The sequence below is a fragment of the Falco punctatus genome (genome assembly GCF_963210335.1).
Source record: "Falco punctatus genome assembly, chromosome: Z".
Taxonomy (NCBI): domain Eukaryota; kingdom Metazoa; phylum Chordata; class Aves; order Falconiformes; family Falconidae; genus Falco; species Falco punctatus.
In genome coordinates this window covers 1,602,305-1,623,461 of record NC_137586.1, presented here as the reverse complement: position 1 = coordinate 1,623,461, position 21,157 = coordinate 1,602,305, and the positions used below count along the sequence as shown (strand labels likewise).

The following is a 21,157-nucleotide window of genomic DNA, read 5'->3' as shown; positions in this document are numbered from 1 at the left end:
ACCACCAGCACCCCTCTCCCAAAGGAAAACCGGGCAGGGGGGGCTCCTTGCAAGCCCCACTAGCTCCCCGGCTGCCCAGCTGTCAGCCCCGCAGCCGGCCAGCCCAGCACTGGCAGGGAACTACGGAGCATCACTACCGGCACGGCTGGCTGCCCGGGGCTCCTGCCCACACGGCAGAAGGAGCCCCAGCGGAGGGCTGGGGGGCGGGCCTGGCCGCCAGCCCACTCTGCGGGTGCCTCTCCACGAGCCCCCCCCGCCGCCAGCCGCATGGCCGCCGCAGGCTTCGCCCAGCCGGTCCCCATGGCCGCCGCCGGGGCTGGGCTGCCCGAGGAGAGCCGCCCGTCCGCCCCCTCCGCCGGCACCGCTCGCCTCAGCGCCCCCATGAGGGCCACTCCCCACAGCCGCCCCTGCCAGGCGGGCGGCGCCGGGAGGGCACCGAGCTCGGCCGCCCTGCGGCCCCTGACGGGGAAGCCGTGGCAGGGGGGCACCCTCCTCACAGCCATGGCGGGGGGCACTGGTCTCGGCCCGCTGACACAGGGGAGCCACGACGGGGGGGCACCGGCCCTCTGACAGGCGGGCGGCGGCGGGCGGGAACCGGCCCCGTCCTCCCCCGGCCCCTGACAGGCGGGAGCGGACCGAACCCCTCTGCCGGCCCCGGCGGCGGAGCCGCGGCGGGAGGCGAGCGGTGGCGGCTCTGTGACAGCCAAGCGGCAGGAGGGGACCGGCCCTCTGACAGGCGGGCGGGCACCGGGACCGACCGCGACCCTCCCCGCCGCCCCTGACAAGGAGGGACCCGGGGAGCAGGTGGCGGGGCCGGGCGGCGCAGCAGCTGGCGCCGGTCCCCACCCGGGGCGGCCCCGTCCCGCCGGTGGAGCGGGCTGTCACGGGCCGGCACGTACCTGAAGTAGTAGACATCGCTCTTGCCGGCGCTGAGGCCCGACTTGCGGATCACCTCTTCCTTCTTCCAGCCCGGGGGCAGCGCAGGGCAGTCCATCCTGCCCTGCTTCTCCATGCACCGGGCGCTGGGCCCGAGGCGGCGGCCGAGGAAGGGGCTTGCCCGGCCCCCGGTACTCGCAACAAGAGCTTTATTGTTCCCGGACACGGCCGGGGCCGGGACCCCCTGGCGATGGCGGCCGCGGCGCGCTGTTCGGCGCCAGGAGCGCGAGCTGCGCGCGCAGCCGGCGGAGCTCTCGCCCGGCGCCCGCTTCCGCGGCCGAGCCCCGGAATCCGTGTCAGCGGCCTAGAGGGGCCAGAGCGGCCAACCCCGCCGACCATAGAGAGCGCCGTAGGCGGGACAGAGCGGCAGCGGCGGTGCCGCAGCGGCCCTCGCGGGCGTCTGCGGCCGCCTGAGGGAGCGCGTTACCGGAGGGGAGCTGTGCCGGGCCGGTAGGGCTCCGGCTCCCCGGCGGCGGAGGCTGGAGGAAGCCCGGAGCGGGACGGTGCCGGCAGGTACTGGGGCGGGAGGAAACCGTGCGGCGCGTCCCGTCCCGATTAGCCCCCAGCGTGAGGGAGCGCGGTGGGCGCCTGGGGCCGGTCTGGGGACGCCGCCGCGGCGCTGGAGCCCACCGGGGCAGGGACGCTGGCATGCCATAAAGCCGCCCTTGCCCGTGTTCTCCGCCGAGGTGCCCAAGCACAAAGCACCCCGCAGCCCCCACGTTCAGTTTATTCGTGTCCTCCGCCCCGCCCCGCTCCGCTCCACCCCCCCCCCCCCCCCCCCCCACGCCCGCCTGCCTTCCCCTCACCCGGCCGGGGGCCGCCGGCCCTGCCGAGCTTGGGCCTTGCACCACGAGCTAAACCCCAGGCAGCCCCGTCACGGAACCCGGCGGCCCCGCCGCAAAGCCCACGGCGCATCCCCGAAGGGCTGCGTCCCCCGCGTCCTCCTCAGAGCCACCCGGGGGCGTCCCCTCGGGGCGCCGGGGCCCGACCGCCTGCGGAGGCCTCGGCCCTCCGCCGCGGCGGCGCTAGGACCTGCGCGGCACGGCCGGGCGCCTCCTCCCCGGGGCGGGCGCAGCGCGAAGGGGCCGCAGCAGTGCGGCCATCCCCGCTGGCAGTGGCGCTCGGCGGGAGCGGCGGCTGAGTCAGCCTCGCGGCGGCATGGAGCCCTTCGCGCCGCCCACGGAGGAGGATGAGGACGACTGGCTTCGCCCGCAGCCGGGCGGCGGGGCCGCTGCGCCCGCCCCGTGTGAGCTCGGCCGGCAGTGGGGCGGGGAGCAATGGCGCCGGCTGCGGAGGGGAGCGGCGGCGGCGGCGTGCCCGCACCCCCGCCTCCCGCTGGCCGGGGACACGCGTGGGGCTCGGAGGGGCAGGGACGGCAGGGGCGAGCTCCCCGTGGCGCCGTCCCGGGGCAGAGCCTCTCCTGGGCAGCCACAGTCCCGGCCGCTCCGGGTGGCGTTACCGCCGTGGTGCCGCTCGCAGCCGGGGGCCGCGCCCCCAGAGGGGCACACGGACCGGGCTTGCGGCTGGACTGTATCTGCTCACGGGGTTATTTTCACCTCAGGGAAAGAAACACTTTTTTTTCGTAATATTTTTTTTTTTTTTTTTACCTTGGCTGGCTTGTTTTTGTAGCAGGGTTTGCCGTTTGTCAGATGGCGATTTGCCATCTTCATTGGCCAACCCTGGGAAAGGCAGATATTTGATAGAGCTGTCTGAAGTAGAGGCAAAACCAGATTATTTTACAGAAATACATTAAAAAGAAGTTACAGTGTTCCGTTGTGAAAGAATATTGTATCAATAAAGCAATGTTCTAAATCAGTTATGTGAAAAACAAATAAAACTGACCCCCCAAAACTGGGAGCGATTAGTAGTAAGCTGAGTTGTTATGGACAATTTACACACTTTAAGTAAACCTAGAATTAACGCAACGGCAGAATTAGTATAAAACTTGTAAATTTTATAGTTTTCTTGTAATATGTTTATTACTCTGGATTAACATTTTAAAAAATGGTAACATTGCATGTAAGGTGGCGAGTAATTTTTAATCTGTTCATTTGCTTTCCCTGCAGCAGGCCACAGCAAGTCCGTATCAGCAAGAAGCGCAGCACGCAGAGTGATTGTGCACATTGACTTGGACTGCTTTTATGCACAAGTAGAAATTATCCGTAATCCTGAATTAAGAGACAAGCCTTTAGGTATGAGTTACTTTGCTGTTAATTTGGAGATTATGTGTATTCAGGCAGAAAAAAACCTAAGGATGTGAGTAAATTGAGGATGTGACTGTGTGGTGAGGTACGCCAGAGCCCGTAACCACATCCAGAGTGAGCAAGGTACACTCTAGACTCTGTGTGGCTCTGACTACAACATTAATAAATCCTCTTGAGTGCAAGTACAGGCACTTGCCAACGTGTCTGAGCAGTTCTGGGCATTGAATCTGGTTTATAACATGGGCATAGAGAGGGCTGAGCTCCCCAAATGAGCCAGAGCCTTTTGACACAGTCATGCTTAAAGCACACTTTATTCCACCCAGGAGTTAAGAAGGAATGCAAGGCAGTCGGTAGTGTCTTATGATCAGTGAAGAAAGTACATCCAAAAAATGACTATTACATAAAGAGCACTTTCATGGGTAAATTGCCTAAAAAGGCCCAAAATTTGACTATTACATAAAGAGCACTTTCATGGGTAAATTACCTAAAAAGGCCCAAAATTGAGAGCAACCATACAATGGGAAAAAAACATCTATAAGGTTTTAAAATGTTCTTACCATCCAGTAATTAAATCAAGAGATCTGTCCTTCTCATGGTCTTTGTAAAATAAGACTGTTGTGTTGCTTTGTCTGCTTGTTCTGTGGCATGGCGTTCTGATCAAAGCGTATGCTTTGCAGTGGCACGAACGTACTACGTAGTCTCTGTGAAGTACCAAGAAACCTAAACTTCAAAAAAATATATTTTTAGGTGTGCAACAGAAATACATCGTAGTTACCTGTAACTATGCAGCCAGAAAACTTGGAGTTAAGAAACTGATGTCTGTCAAGGATGCTAAGGAGAAGTGTCCTCAGCTGATCCTGGTTAATGGGGAAGATCTAACTCCATACAGGGAAATGTCGTACAAGGTTACAGGTACAAAATTAACAATTTTCCAGTAGAGGCCAAACACTTCCTGTTAAACTGTGTGTGGGTGCACACGTGTGCAACAGTATTTGGGATTTTCCTGCTCTAAAAGTTTTTATTAAAATGAGCCTCATTGCATGGTGATACTACTTACAACGTCAGCATTTCATAAAATAAGCTTGGTTGTATTCTAGGTCTGGCACTAAACATATCCTGCTGGTGTTATATGGGATTTATACCCTGTGTTAGGATTATGCCTGTGTAGTTCTTTAGGAACATTTTTTCTTACTTAAATACTGGCTGCAGTAATGTTTTTGTAAAGGTGAAGCAACGAGGATGGAATGCTGAAGCAGCCTTCAGGTGGGGGGATCTTCTGCAGCATCTCTTAAATGATACACCAGCGTTGTCACCGATTACTGCTTTTCACATGAGCAGTGTTAGCAGGGGAAATAATAGTAATGTAAAAGTGAAAGCCCACATAGCTGGGAAACAGATTTCCTTAGGAGAAAGTATGCAGAGGTTAAAAAACAAGTAAGGAAAGAAGGAAGAGATTCAGGGAGAAGAAAAGTAGATGACAGAGGTAGTTGGGGGATGAAGAAATATTCCTCCTCTTCACCTTTGCTAAAATAAGTGCCTTATTTTATCTGGAAGAGAACACAGTTCCTTTTTGTGCAAGCATCCTCCTTGAATCCACGGGAAATCAGCTATGGATTGATGCAGACTTGAAAACCTCACATTAGCTGTGTGCATATTATCCTTGGGTATCTTTTCTTCTTAGAGCTGTTGGGGGAATTTTGTCCGCTGGTGGAAAGGCTTGGGTTTGATGAAAATTTTGTGGATATCACAGAGATTGTGGAGGAAAGAGTAAACCAGTTACAGCAAAGCAGATGTTCCAGAGTCTGTGTGTCTGGCCATGTATACAACAACCAAGGTGAGTTAAGCGTTCTTCATACTGAAAAATATGTAACATTGTGAACATCAGCGTGCAAACATTTGTGAAGTTCAGTACATAGTATCCGTCAGCTTCTAAGTACTGTCCAGAGCTGAACAGCTGGAAACTTGTATTGCTCCGTGCTTGGTTTCTGTATTTGAGAAGAGTACGTGTATCTCAAATGTTAAATCAGTGCTGCAGTCAGATGGCAGTAAAAATCTACCACATCTCTGTGGTAGATGAGCACGTACAACGATTTGGGAGAAGATATTTTCCTTGCCCTTTATAAGTTTTTACTGTAGTAAGACATAGAATTTTGTTTCAGCTTGAATGTTGTTGTCAATTGGCAAAATGGAATGAGTTTTTTAACAGTTGGTTTTTTAACGGATTTTTTTAACAAACAAAAACCTAAATGTTTGCTACAGCCATTGGGTCAGGAATAGACTTAGTGAGACTGAAGTAGCTAACTGAGCTGTTTCATACGTCATCAAACATGAACACAGTAGCTATACTATGATACTCAGAGCACGTTCAGTAGCTGTGATACTTGTTTCATGCACTAGGAAGGAAAGCAGTTGGTTTTTTTCCCAGACTTCACGCTATTGCGATAACTTTGAATGTGGCTTGGAGAGGAGGGAAAAGCCTGATTTGTCCTTTGCCTCATTTGACATTTGCATGTGAGTTATAAAGGCTTAGCTGCAACAGCCCTCTAAATTATAAAGATTTGTAAATCTCTGTTTCGGTGACATTGGTACAAGAATCTGTGATATTTAATGCTTTTCTTTGATATCTCTTAATATATTGTATTTTATATTTAAAACACTCTCTAAATATTATTCTTCCTGGACAGAATGCCCCTGGTTTTAGACAACAGCTTGGATACAGAAACCATGGCACTGCCACTCAACCCGTGAGACCGTACTTTCTTGTACTGCTTTAATGCAATGGAGAAAATATCTACAGCTAGAGAATTAGCTAACAGTTTACGTACTGAATGCTGCTTTCTTTTTCTTTGCAGCTATCAATTTGCATGATACAACGCACTTAGGACTAGTTGTTGGATCTCAGATTGCAGGAGAGTTCAGGGAAGCCATATATGCGAGACTGGGCCTCACAGGCTGTGCAGGGGTGGCCTCTAACAAATTACTGTCAAAACTAGTATCTGGGACCTTTAAACCAAATCAGCAAACTGTTCTTCTGCCTGAAAGCTGTCAAGATCTACTATGCAGCCTTGATTGCATCCAAAAAGTGCCTGGTAAGTATGGTGCTATGAGCAGTGATCGAGGGCATACTGACAACTCTTCAGATGCTAAGAAAAACTAGTGAAAAAATTAGAGCTGAAAGAAATTTAAAATCTAGTTCTCACAAGCAGGCAGCGGGCTGTGCAGGTGTGTGTTTAGGGTGCTGTCTTTTCTTTTTCAAAAGCTGTTTGAGTTTTGTTTAGCAGAAGGAATGAAAGGACTTTGGTTTTCTTAATTTTCGGTTGGGATATAAACGTGTTGCAGCACTTTACAGGATGCCTTCAAAAATACTAAAATACCAGTGTATTTTTATTGAAGTCCACACATTGTGGTTGATACTAGGTTTTCAACACAAACTCCTTTAAACTTACTGATTGGAAACCTACTGACAGTTACTAAACCAGCCTGCTAAGAGCCTGACAGAATACTCTGAGGAAGTACTTTGCCTAATTATTCTATGTTCACACTGCACTGTTGGCTGGGAAGCATTGATAATTGATATAGGCTACGTGTGGAGACCTTTGCTGGGTCTCAGTACAGCTTTTCTAACGGCAGATTCTAAAATTCAAATGGCAACTCACTAAAGATGCTGCTGAAAAGCCTCTGTTGCAGGAGTGAAAACAACTGTCAGTACTACATGGGTGGGCATTTTTTATATGTATGTGTTTATATATATTTTCACTTTCCTGTGTATTTTTATTTGGAAGAAGGGTTCACTGGAGTCAAGAAGATGCTCAATATGAGTTATGCATCTTGCTCAACTTTATTAGTTTCTAACACTACTTATATAGAACCGATACACATGCATATTCGTAAAGCAGAAATATAATTGGTTCGTAGTCTCTAAACGCACGCGGTTCTCACACCCCTAATTATCACGACTGAAATAAGCATTCTATCCATGTAGCTAATTGTGTTGCTGTGCTTCAGCCTTGTAGTTTGTTACTCCCTATTTTCCCATACGGTCCCTGTCTCTCTTGGCCCTGCTCCTCTTTCCCAGCAGCTGTATCTCGTTACAGCCACGGCCTGTTGGCACAACATAATCACTTGGTCTCAGGATTCAAGAGTAGCTCAAGGCTACCTTTCTTGTTGCCTTCAGCACAGCAACTTCAGCACAATTCTGATTGCAGGCCTACTCTGATACCAGGGCTGGGTTGTGCAGATCTTCAGAGATTCTAAGGCCATGCTTCTGCAGCCATTCTTCTACACATGTTTTATTTAGGCATTGGCTACAAAACTACCAAACGTCTTGAAACTCTTGGTGTTAAGAACGTGTGTGATCTTCAAGCATTTCCGTCTGCCATGTTAGAGAAAGAACTGGGTGTTTCTATTGCTCAGCGTATCCAAAAACTCAGTTACGGAGAAGATGACTCCCCTGTGACTCCATCAGGCCCTCCTCAGGTACAAGTATTGTTCTGAAGTACTTTACAAAGAGGAAAAAAAATTGCTTTTAGTTTTATACAGCTTTGCTGAACTAACCAAAATGATGAATTTTTGTATGTATTCTCTAGTACAACTCAATGCGTAACTCTCCTGAAGTTCAGTTGAGCTCTGTATGTGAAAGATCTCTCGGTGTTAATTCTACACACTTAATTATGATACTTTTTTTCCTCTTAAGAATTTTGAAGTAAATATAAAATCAAAAGGACTTATGTGGGGTTTTTTTTCAGTCCTTTAGTGATGAAGATTCTTTTAAAAAATGTTCATCAGAAGTGGAAGTTAAAGAGAAAATTGAAGAACTGCTTCCTAACCTATTAGACAGGTGACTGTCTTCAATACTCTCTGATGACTGAAATTGTGACCTGAAGGGACTTGGAGTGTTATGTTTGGTTTGTCTCATAATCTACATTTCTTCTCTCAGCAAAATGCATTTATAGGGACAGCACCTGCTTCTCCAACCTCCCCTTTGGTCTTTATCAATTCATGGATTCATGGATTGTCCTGCTGTATTGCCTCACTTTCCCCTTGCCCCCATCTTTTCTCTTGCCCCCAGGATGGCTGCCAGCCCTTCTGTCCCTTTGCAGCTTCTCTGATAAGGATCTCTGCGTATTCTGCCTGCTGATCCTTCTCCGTTGCTTTGATTGTGTGTCACACAGTATCTGGTGGTCTTCACTAATCTGTGTGAGGGACCCTAGGTTGTCTTTCTCTACTTTCAGACCCTTGGTGATCACCATTTATGCACGCCTGCTGTAGAACAGCAGTCTTTTTTCTGTCAGCCTGAAAGAACGTTTTCATTTCTTCCTATTTCCCTTACCCTGTGAACCCAGGCAGTATCCAAGCCCAAGATACTCTACAAAAACACCAGCATAGTAGGAGAGGATGCATTTACTCCTGTCTTGACTACTTTGACTTCCCTATCCCCCCCTTCTATCCTATGGCTCTCTTTAGCCTTAAAATCATCTACAGTTCTTAAAGGTTTCCTGTCCCCCTATCCATGCAAGTCTCACAATAGATACGTCCATTTTAGTGGCATTAACACTGGGCAAGCAGTCTTTTATCTGCATCTCAGACACTGCTCTGTAATCACAAAATTTGAAGTGCTAACCTTTCGCTGCTAAAGCGGGGGGATGTTTCCTTGAAAAGCAAAAAGCTAAAAGCTGAGGATTGTAGGGTATTAATTTCATAGACTGTACTGCTTCTAATGTATTAAATACTGAAATGTGGCAATGTTGCAGACTGACCCACTTAATTTTCACATTCACTTCAGCTAAGACTCATGGGAGACAGTATTCACATTGTATGGAACTTCTAACTTACGGGTAATTAAGGGAACCAGCTAGGACCCAAAGCTGCCCGTATAATCAGTGACCCAAAGCCAGAAGGTGGGAGAGATCCATAATACTTAATTTGACTTGGTAACCTAGATGCTGTGACAGTTTCCATAGACCCTCTGAAAAATACTTAATTGGTTTGTGCCCATTAATGCTCCATAGAATATACAAAGATGGAAGACAACCACACACAGTAAGATTGACCATCCGTCAGTTCTCTTCAACCGATAAATGGTTTAACCGGGAAAGTCGTCAGTGTCCTATTCCACCTCATCTCGTTCGGAAATTTGGAAAAGGTAAACTTAGAATTTTTGAAAGCATCAGCTTTGTGCTGCTACCACCTAACTTCTCTGTACAATTCCATCATGTAATGTCATGGTGATATTCCCTACACTTAGTATTTGGAAACTTTTCTGTTTGATGACATATGCTAAAACCATACAGAAATCCACTGCAGGCATAACTTCTATGTTACTACCATGTTTTAACCCAGTCTGGCTGGATTCCCTGCAGTAAATTTCTTGGTGGGGTGGGAAAGGGTGACTGGAGGCTGCTTCCCAGATTAGTAATCTGCTTTTCTCTGTTAGGGATTTGAATTACATTCTCAGTTTCATTATGTAATTCATCTTTTTGATGTACTTCTGAAAATTAATAACATAAAGACTCTCACCCTTCTCAGACTTAAGCTTTCCAACCAGCAATTGCAATTCATTTGACACTTCATTCAGATTGGGGTAAGGAAATAAATCTGAATCACTGCTGTATCAGCACACTGAATCACTGTTCCCTGACTTCAATTCCCAAATTACTTCTCAATGGCCTAGAGAAGCTGTTGAAATTCTGTGTAGCTTCTCACTTCAAAATTGCTACTGACTTCTACATTGGAGGAGACTAATAATTACTGTCAACTCATAGAGTCATACAAACTCCAATAAACCATACGGTTATTACCAGCGTTGGGGTAACGGTATATACTGACACGGCTCTGTAAAGGCCCTTTTTGGTACAATTGGATTATTTTTCAAATCCATTCAGCTTGGCTTCTATTCTGTAATTCTTCTTTTCTAACCTAAGTACATACTATAATCATCACAGCTGTGAAATTAAGCATTTTTACTGGGGGGGGGGGGGGGGGGGGGGGAGCCTGTTATTTAGTTGAGGACATACCTGACAGGGCAGAATGAACATCTTAACAACTATATATCCACAGATTATTTTGGAAGCCATTAGCAGTGTTCAGAATTTAATACTTCAATTCATGTTTTGAGATGAATAAAGGCTTCCCTAGGGTATAAAGGTGGGAGTTACAAATATTCTTATATTGCTAAGAACAGTACTGTATACTCAATTCTTACATATGACTGATCTCTTTATTTCTGTGCACATGCAAAACGTTGAAAGTTCAGAATGTGGAGCTGTAAGTTTGCCTTTGCCCTTTGCTATTTCAATCAATCTTATTCGGTCACTTTTGATTACATACACATTGCTTTTTTCCAACCTTTTTTCTTTTAGAAAGCAGCAACATTTTATCCCCATTGGTTGATATACTAATGAAACTCTTTCGAAAGATGGTAGATGTAGATCTACCATTTCATCTTACCCTTCTCAGTGTCTGCTTCTCCAACCTCAAAAATCTTCCTAGCAGCAAGAAAGGATCAATTGGTTTCTATCTAAAGCAGATGTCACCAGCATCAGGCTCTCATAAACGTGTCTGGGTAAGCTGAAAGATACTGAAAACTATCTACAGATAAGTCATAAGATACTTCTGTATTTATGATACAGATTTAAACCTTAAATGAAGATTTATTTGGAGCCTTCTGAGTGGGTGTTACTCGTTTGCTTTCTCTCATTAGACAGCTTGCTTAAAAGAGGTTTAATACTATCTTGAATGAGACAGCCAGCTAGGTTATCAAGCCCCTTAACTGAAGAGAACAGAATTCCATAGGAGAGCTTATGTCTTCTAAAAAATAACTGCTGAATTTGGCTGTTCATTCCAGTAAGATCTACCCTCTATTTAGCATCTGTGAAAAAACAGGCCACTTACTCAGGTATTATACTGAAGCATCTTTTACCATAGACTAAAATCTCCTTAAAGTTGCTTATGATTTACCTCGTTGCTTTTATTAAGATACTTTCACAGTGAGTATTTCCCTTACTATGCATTCTCAAGTCACCCTTTTCAGACTACAGATTATTCAAAGATTCAACTCTGTATTGACCACTAGTTTCTGATCGAGTGAACTTCCAATTCCTGCTCAGAATTGAGCAAATCTCCTACCTCCCAGCTGCATACGCTAGACAGCATAGGAGTTAGCTGTATGTGGAAACACTGCAAAGTATTTCCACAAGATGCTTTCAGTACATAATATAAAAACTCTGTAACTTCAAAGTTATGTTTTGTAATGTTTACCGTTTCTTTCTGGACATAGCAGTTCTGCATATTGATAAACTTGTCTGTTTCTCAGCTGCTCAGGAATGTGACATATAACATCATACCGTGTATTCCAAAGCTCCAGAGTTTTAAAGCAATAAAATGTAAATTTGAAGTATTTGCTACTTCAAAATACAAAAAGGATTCCTACATGTGTGTACATTTTAAAGCCTATGTTTGAATATAAGATTTCAAAAATCATTACCGATCTTCATAAGGGGAAAAAAAACAATTACTGTCTGTTAATGAATAATTTTAAGTTGCTGTTAGTAAAATAGTGCTTGGCCACTAGTAGACTGCACAGAACATACTAATTTTTTTTGCCACAGGAAACGGAAGATGTCTCACAAGGTGAGGGAAGTGTTTCTTGGAACCAGAACTGCAACAGAACTGGAACTGCAAAAACTAGGAAACTTTCAGAGGAAAAGAAAAGCGGTATTAAAAAAGTAGGAGTTCCTGACATCCCCTTTTTTTTGCTGCCTTCTGACATTGACCAGGAAGTCTTCAAGGAACTTCCAAAAGATATTCAAAAAGAAATTATTTCTGAAAAAACAGAAGCAACACCTACTGAGAATGTTTTGGGTGAGCCATCAGTATGTTTTGCAGAAGAGGTACACAGCACTTCCCCACATTCTAAGGGAAGTGACACACGCTCTGCAGGGTGCAGTATACCTCTCATGTCAGCCCATGAATCTGCAGCTGTGCCTGCACACAGGTCCGGGGCCAGCTGTCCTTCTGAGCATCCCAGAAGTGCACAGACAAGCAGTGGTACGGAAAAACAACCTACTGACTCTATGACCATCAGAGAGAGAGAACCATCATCTCTGGAAGCTGGAGCCAGCCAAACTGTACTGCATGTCCCTGTCTTGCATGAAGATAAGCAGGCCTTTGAAACAACTTCTGAAGGTAAAACGTCTAGTAGGCCAGCAGGAACTGTATTTCCTCCCAATGTTGACACAAAGACTTTTTATGAACTACCTGCAGATGTGCAAAATGAACTACTAGCTGAATGGAAGAGCCAGGAACATGTGTCCAAAACTTCTAGGGATAAACCCCCTGAAAAGCCTAAAACAAATAAAGGAAGAAGGAATACAGCATCATGTTTATCACAGTCTAACAGTTTACTAAGATATTTTAAGCCACAGTGATGGAAGTATCATCAAGACTTCCAGAAGTATTCATACCACCTTGTAAAACTGGTATCGTTTTTAATAATACTGAAAGAATCAGCACTTGAAGGCACTTTATTTATGGAAAGTTTACTATACATTGTGAAGATGTGAATATTAAAAATACATTTTTGGCAACTTTTGACATAAAAACTGCTGGTGACTCTGTTAGGTAGCAATTAGTCTGTCTTATTTTTCTTTTTTATAAATTGACATTTATCTGAGGAATCTTCAGTTGTTGCCCTAAAACTAGTATAGTATGTAAACATATTTAGTATTTGCTATTAATACCTTAATCCGGTGACTGGGGGGAAAGGAATTTTTACTTTAATTTCACTGAGTTACATACTACGTATGCAGTTAATTGTTTCCAACAACATGGGAGGGGATTGAGCAGAGAAGATGAAAGCAATTTTTACAGTATTCTTTAATGTGCCCCACTGTTCCTATGATCTGTAATGGAAATTGCTATTTGCGTGGCCATCGCCATTTCCTGCAGTTAACTCACAACTATAAGTACTAGAAATACTCAGGAGTAACAGGGAACATTACTTGCAGATGAATCGTATTACCAGCTTGTTCCTAGAAGTTAGTCAGCATGTAAAAAGTGTTTAAGTTTGGTGCTCAGGATTCAGAAGACTACAAACTCTATGTATAAAAAGCAGCTTTTAATGAGATGCCAGATACAAATTAATCAGGCTTTTCTTTAAATATTTCATTCCAAAACAAGTGAAATAGTTGCTAATTACACTTGTACACTTACAGTTAATAAACATGTTTAAAGTCTCTAGTACACAAGATGTTTCCTTGTTTCAGTCAAGAGTACATAATTGAGGTAAGAATTTATCAGTGTGTTTAAAGCTATGGCAAAATATTTGACTATGGTATTTACACATTGCTGTAATTTGTATCACCAGATTCTTGTGTGTGTGTATATATAGATTCTCTGCATATAAAGTGCAAAAATACTACAAAACATCACCTGATTACATTGAAAGCAACATCCTATACTTTGATGGCACTTCAGTGTAAATTCTTGATCATTCCCAAGAACAAAGAAAACCAGCACTCACCATTTTAACAGTTAAAGCTTTATGTATTTCCACATACACCACAATTAAAATAAACTTAATCATCTACTTTAAAAATGAATCCAAGTAGAAGATGCATGTGACTTATGTGCTTATTATTTTCCACTTACATTTAATTATGGTCTTTCAAGGCTTTCAGTCCAGCTTTTGTATTGGTGATTATGAGAGAAGTAGGCAATGCTGTCTCCACTACAGAACCTGGAAGCAGTCCTTCTAGTTCTGGCTGAATAAATACAACTAGCATAGAATGCTCTGGATTCCTGTAAGGAAAGGAGCACAATCTGTCAGTTAACACTTGCAACTCCTGCCATGAAACTTACTTGAGATGTACAAATGTTAACAATTTGTAGTCCATCCCCCTTGAAATTGCTAACACTGAAAAGTGGAGGATGTATAAAGTTTCAATTGTTTCAAAAGATAGTCTGAGGCACAAAACACTTCCCAGGAATAAAACTGTCGAAATTATTTTTTTTAAATAGTTGCACGGTTCAGTAAATTTCAAGCTTTGTACAAGGAAGACAACTGAGTAACTGAAGATGCTAACAGAAGGAGGCCTTAAATACTTACTCGGGCAAAGGTGAACACACATAGCCACAGGGATTGTTATAGCCTCGGACACAAGAGGGAGTTGGAGGGCAGCTGGAATATTCCACGCTGAGGGCTATATGCCACCACACACAAAAAACAAAACCAAATTAATTATGTTTATATGTGTCAATCATACGATTCAAAAATACCTTTTAAAAACAAACTACTCCAACTGCTATAGGATGGCACAAGATCTCACAATATGGCATTCTGTAGGTGAAACACCTAAAGGTCATTAAATAAGTATTTATGCAAGTAATTCAACAAATATAAAAACTTCTATAGATGTTTGGGCAGGCATGCCCAAAAGTATTACCCTTGAGACATGATTACTCATGCTTAAGTGTTGAGGTGTGGCTTAGTTCAGGACAAAGAAGTCAGTTTGTCAGCAGATGTCATTAATTAGTAAACACAACTGCAGAGATGATGAGGAAACTGCTGTACACATGCACAGTAGTAGTTAGGAGGGGTTGTTTTGTGAAGTTATCCATTACTTTTGCGTAGTAAAGTATTGTCATAATATGGCTTGAAAAATAGATAGGTCAGTAAAGTTCCAAGATGAAAAATGTTTTATGCCATGTACTAAGATCCACCCGAAGGAAAAAGATTAGCACAGAAATGGAGTAGCAGTGAGGTATTTTCCTGGTTGGCCATATAGTTGTAATATTAGTAATTTCAGATTTTGTAGAAGTTTACAGAGGCAAACTCAAAGAAAATCAAATATGGGGCAAATTAGCAGTTCACTCTAAGAACAGAATATTGGGCAAGTAGCACCTGGTCAGGAAGCCATCTAAGTAACAGAAAGGTGTTCTTAAAGAAACACTAAATTTCCATAGTGAAATAAATTCTACATTTTCACACTACTACTACTACATTTTGTTCAATTTCTTAAAGAGAGGCATAATAGGAGAATAAACCAAGAATGCAGTGTTTCCTTTGAGGATCAATTTTGATCATTTCAGGATTAACTGAAACAACTTTGTTCTGGGGATAAACAGGAGGGGATTGTAAACATTACTAAGGCCACACGCAAAGCAAGGTACTCCGTACTGCATTTAGGCTGCAGGACTTTACAGCCTTAGGATTTCCCAAATGCAGTCAAAATAGGAAAACATGCAGTAGTTACATGCAACCTAGTTAGTTGTAAGGATATCACCAGGGTATGGTTTAACGTGCAACAGGTCAACAAAATCTCTTGATGAAACCAGTCCCATACCATAACTATGTGTTACACTGTGGTATATACCAGTGTCCTACAAGTAAGGAAAGGTAATTTTTTACATTAGTATGTAAGCTAAGTGTCATCTAATTGGCAAAGCAGCATTACATGTTGAATAATAAGGATGTGACAAAAATGGATTCCTACTTGTTAGCTAAGACAACAGTTATCATCATCTAGTTAGTGCAGAAGTAACATGCCATGAAAGGATTCTACCAGTAGCACAGGGCAGGGATTCACTGCTATCCCTTGTGGCCTAGATTTGAAGCAGGAGTATGGTTTCCATGTGGAAAAACTCAAAATGCACCCATTTAGTATCCATGTTTGATGGAGCTAGAAAGCTTATTTGCATTAAAATGCACATACTAGATTGCATATTGTGTTCCAGGACAAAGATGTACAATCTGTTAAACTAAATCAGTTCCAAAAGCAGCAAAGAAGATATCCTATCACCTGACCAACTCTAGCAGATCCGGGCAGAGGAAAGAGAGATAGAGGTTCAGGGAAGACAAAAACAGGAGGAATTTCCCCCGCCCCCCCCAGTTTAGGGAGTACTTTCATACGCTTGAGTCATTCATACATGTGTCGTTATGTTCCACATAAAGGGGCATCTCTCTCAAGTGGTTAGATCAAAGCCAACTAACGCAGAACTGATATTCTTCATTGGAGTTCTGGGTTTCCAGACTGCCGAAAACAAAGGACCCAGGCAACTGGAATGCAGAACACACGGTCCTTCACACTAGCACAGCATCAATGCAATTTGCACACTGCCTTTAACTTTGGTGATTTTTTTAGTTTATGTAAACCATGCTCGCTGAGAGGGGAGCTTTCCCTACATTTTATTGTCATTGATGTCACCTTACTCTTGATGGGGACTTCTGTTGTTCACCACTGACTGAATTCTTGGCATGTTTGAGGCCATTTACTTCATTAGAAATACTTCAATTTACCCTACTTTTTAAATTACTCTAGAATTCCTAAGAGGAAGGATATATTTCATACACATTTCACATAAGCAGGACATTTAGAAGTTTTACTTGAGCTAGAATGTATTTTGCATTGAGAGGTTTCTTCATCCAAGTAGAGGTCTTTTTAGTCACCATAATTCATGCAGAAAGAGTTAAAGTAAAATCTTTGTATTAAATTATCATATTACCTCGTCAATCCTTTCTAACAGCTTATAAGATTGTAATGCTTTGTCCCATTTGTTTCGATATTCAGGAAGATACATAAAAGGAATAATTTTACTAGAGATTTCCTGAATTATCCCTTCTCCATGGTATCTAGATTGTGCAAAAAAACAGATACTTTTCCAGTTCATAAATGTGAATTCAGTAAGTTATACAATAATAAGCACCTAGCAGTTTGGGGATGCCAGGCTATAATGAGGTAAAGCAAATGGACGTAAGTGCCCTTGGTGGATTGACTAAGATTCAAGTAGAAATAAAAATTATTATTCTGTAACTGATTTTTGAGACCATTACATTCTTGACAGCCCACATTTTAAATTAATTGTTTGTGAGCTATTACAGAGGAACATGTAAATTTAAACATACGCAATTAATGTATTAATTGATTTTTTCTGTATACTTTCAATCCACTTTGACACTGATTGCAAATCTTCTATTTATGAACTAGCACATACTGGCATTTCTCCAGTTTTGTTCATAATCTTCTGAAGAGTTCAAGGGAGAGTTCACAGAGGGGAAGAGGGGCCTCTCACAAGGAAATAGGAAACTCCTGTAATGCTGGGAACTGCTCACTAATACTGCGAGTTCTCACACCTAGTTCCTGGAGAAACTGTGAATCACTACAGCAAGCACTCACAGACAGCAATTAAACGCAAAGGTGAAGGATGCTGTGTGACAACAGATGAGCTCAAAGGAGATTATGCTTGCAAAGAGTTTAAGAAACATGAAATCATATTTACAGAACCTGATCATGCACGAGTGTAAGTCAGAAAGAGCAAAGAGAGCCAAGTTCAAACCCAAACACAGAGGCCCTGTAAAATCATGGGTCTGTTTCTTCACTTTGCAGCAACTCCTTGTCACCACTTACTGCCTTGGTGGAGCACGTGCAGTGTGGGCGTATACGACTGCTCCAGAAACTTGCTTCTCCACTAACTACAGCAGGTCTGATGGTAACAGAAAACATTTTAATGCCTACTCAAAACCAGCGAAAGTAAGCTGTGGCAGGAGCAGGTAATATCAGTATATTCATATTTGGAATAACTCCCGTGAACTTATGTTTACCAGTCTCCTAAGGAGCTCTCGCTTGCATCCTGTCATATCTTCTCTCCTACACTCAGTGAGTTGTTAATCAGGAAGACTTCTTCTAGGCAAGGCTTCTGAAAGACACAGTTGCTAGAATAAAAGAAAGGGCACACTTGTGAAAAATCTCCATTTCCAGTTTTTACAGTGGATTATGGGGAACACTGGAAAAAGAGGAAGTAAGCCTGGTAAAGGCCACTTGGATCACCAAATCTAATTTTACTATCTTAGGCAAACCGAAATACATACCTCATTGCCTTTCTTGAGCTTAGGTGACATAATCCCAAATGAAAACCTTCTCAGACTTCAACAAACAGCTTAATGCTTCCTTGAACTCTGCTGAAAATATTTCACCTGACTGAAGCAAGGATCTCTATTGCTTTTCACTGCCAGATCCCACACTTAGCAAATAAAGCAAACTGTTAATACTCCTGCCAATTAAAAAAATAAACTGGTATTTGTGATATGTGGTTAATAAATATTCAATGTCACACCGAAAATGGGAACAGCTATACTTTTGCTCCTAGAAACAGCTATATCCTTCACAAAAGACACACCAGGGATCAGTACTGCTTATTAATGTGACAAAGATTTGTACAAAAATAAAGATTTTAACTCCCTGTATGAAATGGCAGAAAACACAATGATGCTTCTAACTGCAAAGGACTCGCTACACACAGATCTGAGTACGACTGAAAATGGCTTCGTGCCTGATTAAGATTATAGCTTTTTTATTTTCCTTCGCAAAAATAAGTCAGGTGCATTCTCATGAATTCTAAGCAACCCGACTCTCATTCCCTCACATCCACCTGTCCTGAAATAAGATCTGAAATACAGTAATAATGCTACACACAAAGTATGCAAATTCTTATTAAGGTAAAGTACTTTTAACACATACCAATGAAATATTACACTATTTTCCATTATAATACTGTAGAGTAATTCTTCTGTAACATTAGTGATAAAGCATTGCCTTCTGTAATTACACCTTCTTTGCTCAAACCTTCAGAAATAATTAGGAAACCAAGCAAGACTTCTGAATTTAGAGTGCCCCTAATCACAAATATCTCATCATACCGAGAACAAAAAAAAAAAAATCAGATGCAAGTTTTCTCTACTGCCTATCTGTCTAGATTAGCATTTAGTATAATTTAATACTCATTAGGCATTAAAAAAAAAAAGAAAAAGAGAGAGACATGCTAAGAACATATTGCAAGCGTTCTCTTTTCCTCCACTCTTGCACACTTCTCTTCAGTGAGTTGTTTTGGCAGGGGTTGGGGGTTGGTTTTTTTTTTGCTTTCCCTTAGTTTAATGAGCTTAATGAGCTTAATGAACCTGAGTGCCACAGCCACCATAAACGAGAAGCAGGATTGCAGCACCAGGAGAGGCATAGGGAAGAAACGGAAAGAGCAGAGCCAACTCTATCAGCAACAGCAAGCTGCGAGATCAGCTTAGCCTGCCTTGCTTAACTCCACCCTTCGGGCCAAATCTAGCTCTTTAACAGCACAGAATTTACTGCTCAAGAGAAGGAAGGACAGAAGGAGCTGCTCCTCCAGAGATTACACCACTTTCTTCTTCTCAGTACAGTTAGATCAGTTTCAGGTGCCAGGCAGAAAAAGGTACAAAGGACAGATAAGGTAGAGAGAGAGCATAAGCCTATCTGCATGTGTGAGTACCAGTCATTTCACAAGTATGAAAGAGTGAAAAGCAAAGCCCAGCTGGTAAAATGTAATGCCTTGAATAGAATATTCTACCAGGCAGAGTTACAGACTTCAGGCCAAAACTGTGCCTTCACATCTACTTCTTCCATATCACCAAGTGTTACATAGCATTTAATTTTTATAGCACACTTGAAAACTGTTTGGGAAATCCACCTTTTGTATTCCAGCCCTACTTCTGACCCAGCATAACTACAGCACAAAAAACTTCTCTACAGATAACAAAACCAAACTTAACACTTCCACAAAGGACAGAATGTGGTTAACTTTATGTCCTGGTTTCAGCAGGGACGAGTTAAATTTTCTTATTAGCAGCTGGTGCAGTGCTGTGTTTTGTATTTGATGTAAGGACAATGCTGGCAACACACTTATGTTTTTAGTTGTTGCTAGTATACTAAGTCGAGGACTTTTCAGTTCCTCATGCCCTGCCATCAGGAAGGCTGCAGGGGCACAAAAAACTGGGAGGGGACACAGCCAGGACAGCTGATCCAAACTAGCCAAAGGGATATTCCATACCATAGGATGCTCGATATGTAAGTTGGCAGGAGTTGGTTGGGGCCCATGGATCACTGCTGGAGCATCAGTCAGTGGGTGGTGAGCAACTGTATTGTGCACCACTTGGGGTTTTTTTTTAATCTCCTCTTCTCCCTCCTTTTTCTTATATTTATTATTGTTGTTATTATTATTGTTGTTTTGGGTTTTTTCCCCTCCTGTTTTATTTTAGTTATTAAAATTGCTCTTATCTCAACCCTGGAGATTTACATTCCTTACTGATTCTCCTCCCCATCCCTCTGGGGGCAGTGAGTGGGCAAGCAGCTGTGTGATACTTAGTTTCTGGCTGAGGTTAAACCCTGACACTTTTCCATGTCAATCTTGGGTGTCACTGTTCAAAAAAGATGTTGTTATTCATTACAATGACAAACAAAACATAAATACTTACATATTTCCTGCATACTTTTTTGAAGGCTTTGAAGAAACTGTAACATTTTTCTCAAAGCAGAAAAAGGAAAAATAAAAACTTAGCATTTGATAAAGGGTTGTCAACTAATTTTTAAAGGAAAAGTTTTAAACACTTTTTGCAACAAAATGTATTCAATAAAAATAACTTCATAAACAATAGTAACCAATATTTTCTTACTGAAACTTTTATCACTCTCCATCCTGAAGTATCTTGACTGTATGATATAATTTTTTCTGCAACTTCATCTGCAGTTTTCTTATAGTCCATTTATCTGTAAAGATTTAAAAGTGATTTGCTGGTGTATGATAAAGGCATTCCTTAAAGCAAAAACCATAGAGCTCATTCCTGTTTTCTTTCTACAGGCTTTAGTATATATTAACTGAGTGATTCTATCAAATGAACTTTTTATTCATCATACTCGACTTCTGAAAAACAAAACTCTGTAACTGACTTACAGTCTGGGATACTGAGAAGTAGAGCTGTTGGTGTGATCTAGAGAATGAATAGCAACACCCAGTGAGACACACCATTCACTCCCTATTAAATCCATCCTCACTCCACATTAAAACTTCCCCTCTTTATACAGTTTATGACCTGGGATTCCAATTCTGCTGTGATTTGCTAAAGTCATTAGACTCATAGCAACTTGTGTAGTTAACACAAACAAAGCCCAAACAACTGAAGAGGGATTTTTCTTATATCAGAACTTTATGCAACAATCATG

General features: G+C 43.0%; 3 protein-coding genes across 3 annotated transcripts in view; 1 reads left to right on the top strand and 2 right to left on the bottom strand.

Moving 5' to 3' along the window:
• MBD2 (methyl-CpG binding domain protein 2) overlaps positions 1-1,158 on the bottom strand; it is a 40,457-nt gene extending 39,299 nt beyond the window's left edge. Inside the window, exon 1 of the mRNA XM_080371959.1 lies at positions 900-1,158. Coding sequence (XP_080228085.1) covers positions 900-1,012 — 113 coding nt within the window. The 5' untranslated portion in view covers positions 1,013-1,158. The remainder of the gene's footprint in view (positions 1-899) is intronic.
• Positions 1,127-13,384, top strand: POLI (DNA polymerase iota; the record flags this gene model as incomplete). The annotated part of the gene is given in 11 exon segments (XM_080371918.1): positions 1,127-1,317; positions 1,319-1,449; positions 3,003-3,128; positions 3,888-4,052; positions 4,822-4,974; positions 5,993-6,229; positions 7,438-7,616; positions 7,886-7,977; positions 9,149-9,282; positions 10,499-10,701; positions 11,747-13,384. Coding segments are annotated over 11 exon segments (2,430 nt in total). The 3' UTR covers positions 12,566-13,384.
• Positions 13,240-20,700, bottom strand: STARD6 (StAR related lipid transfer domain containing 6; the record flags this gene model as incomplete). Its single annotated transcript, XM_080371960.1, is given in 7 exon segments — positions 13,240-13,937; positions 14,245-14,331; positions 15,392-15,399; positions 15,402-15,518; positions 16,641-16,767; positions 20,413-20,462; positions 20,611-20,700. Coding segments are annotated over 7 exon segments (627 nt in total). The 3' UTR covers positions 13,240-13,789.
• Between the last annotated feature and the right edge of the window lie 457 nt (positions 20,701-21,157).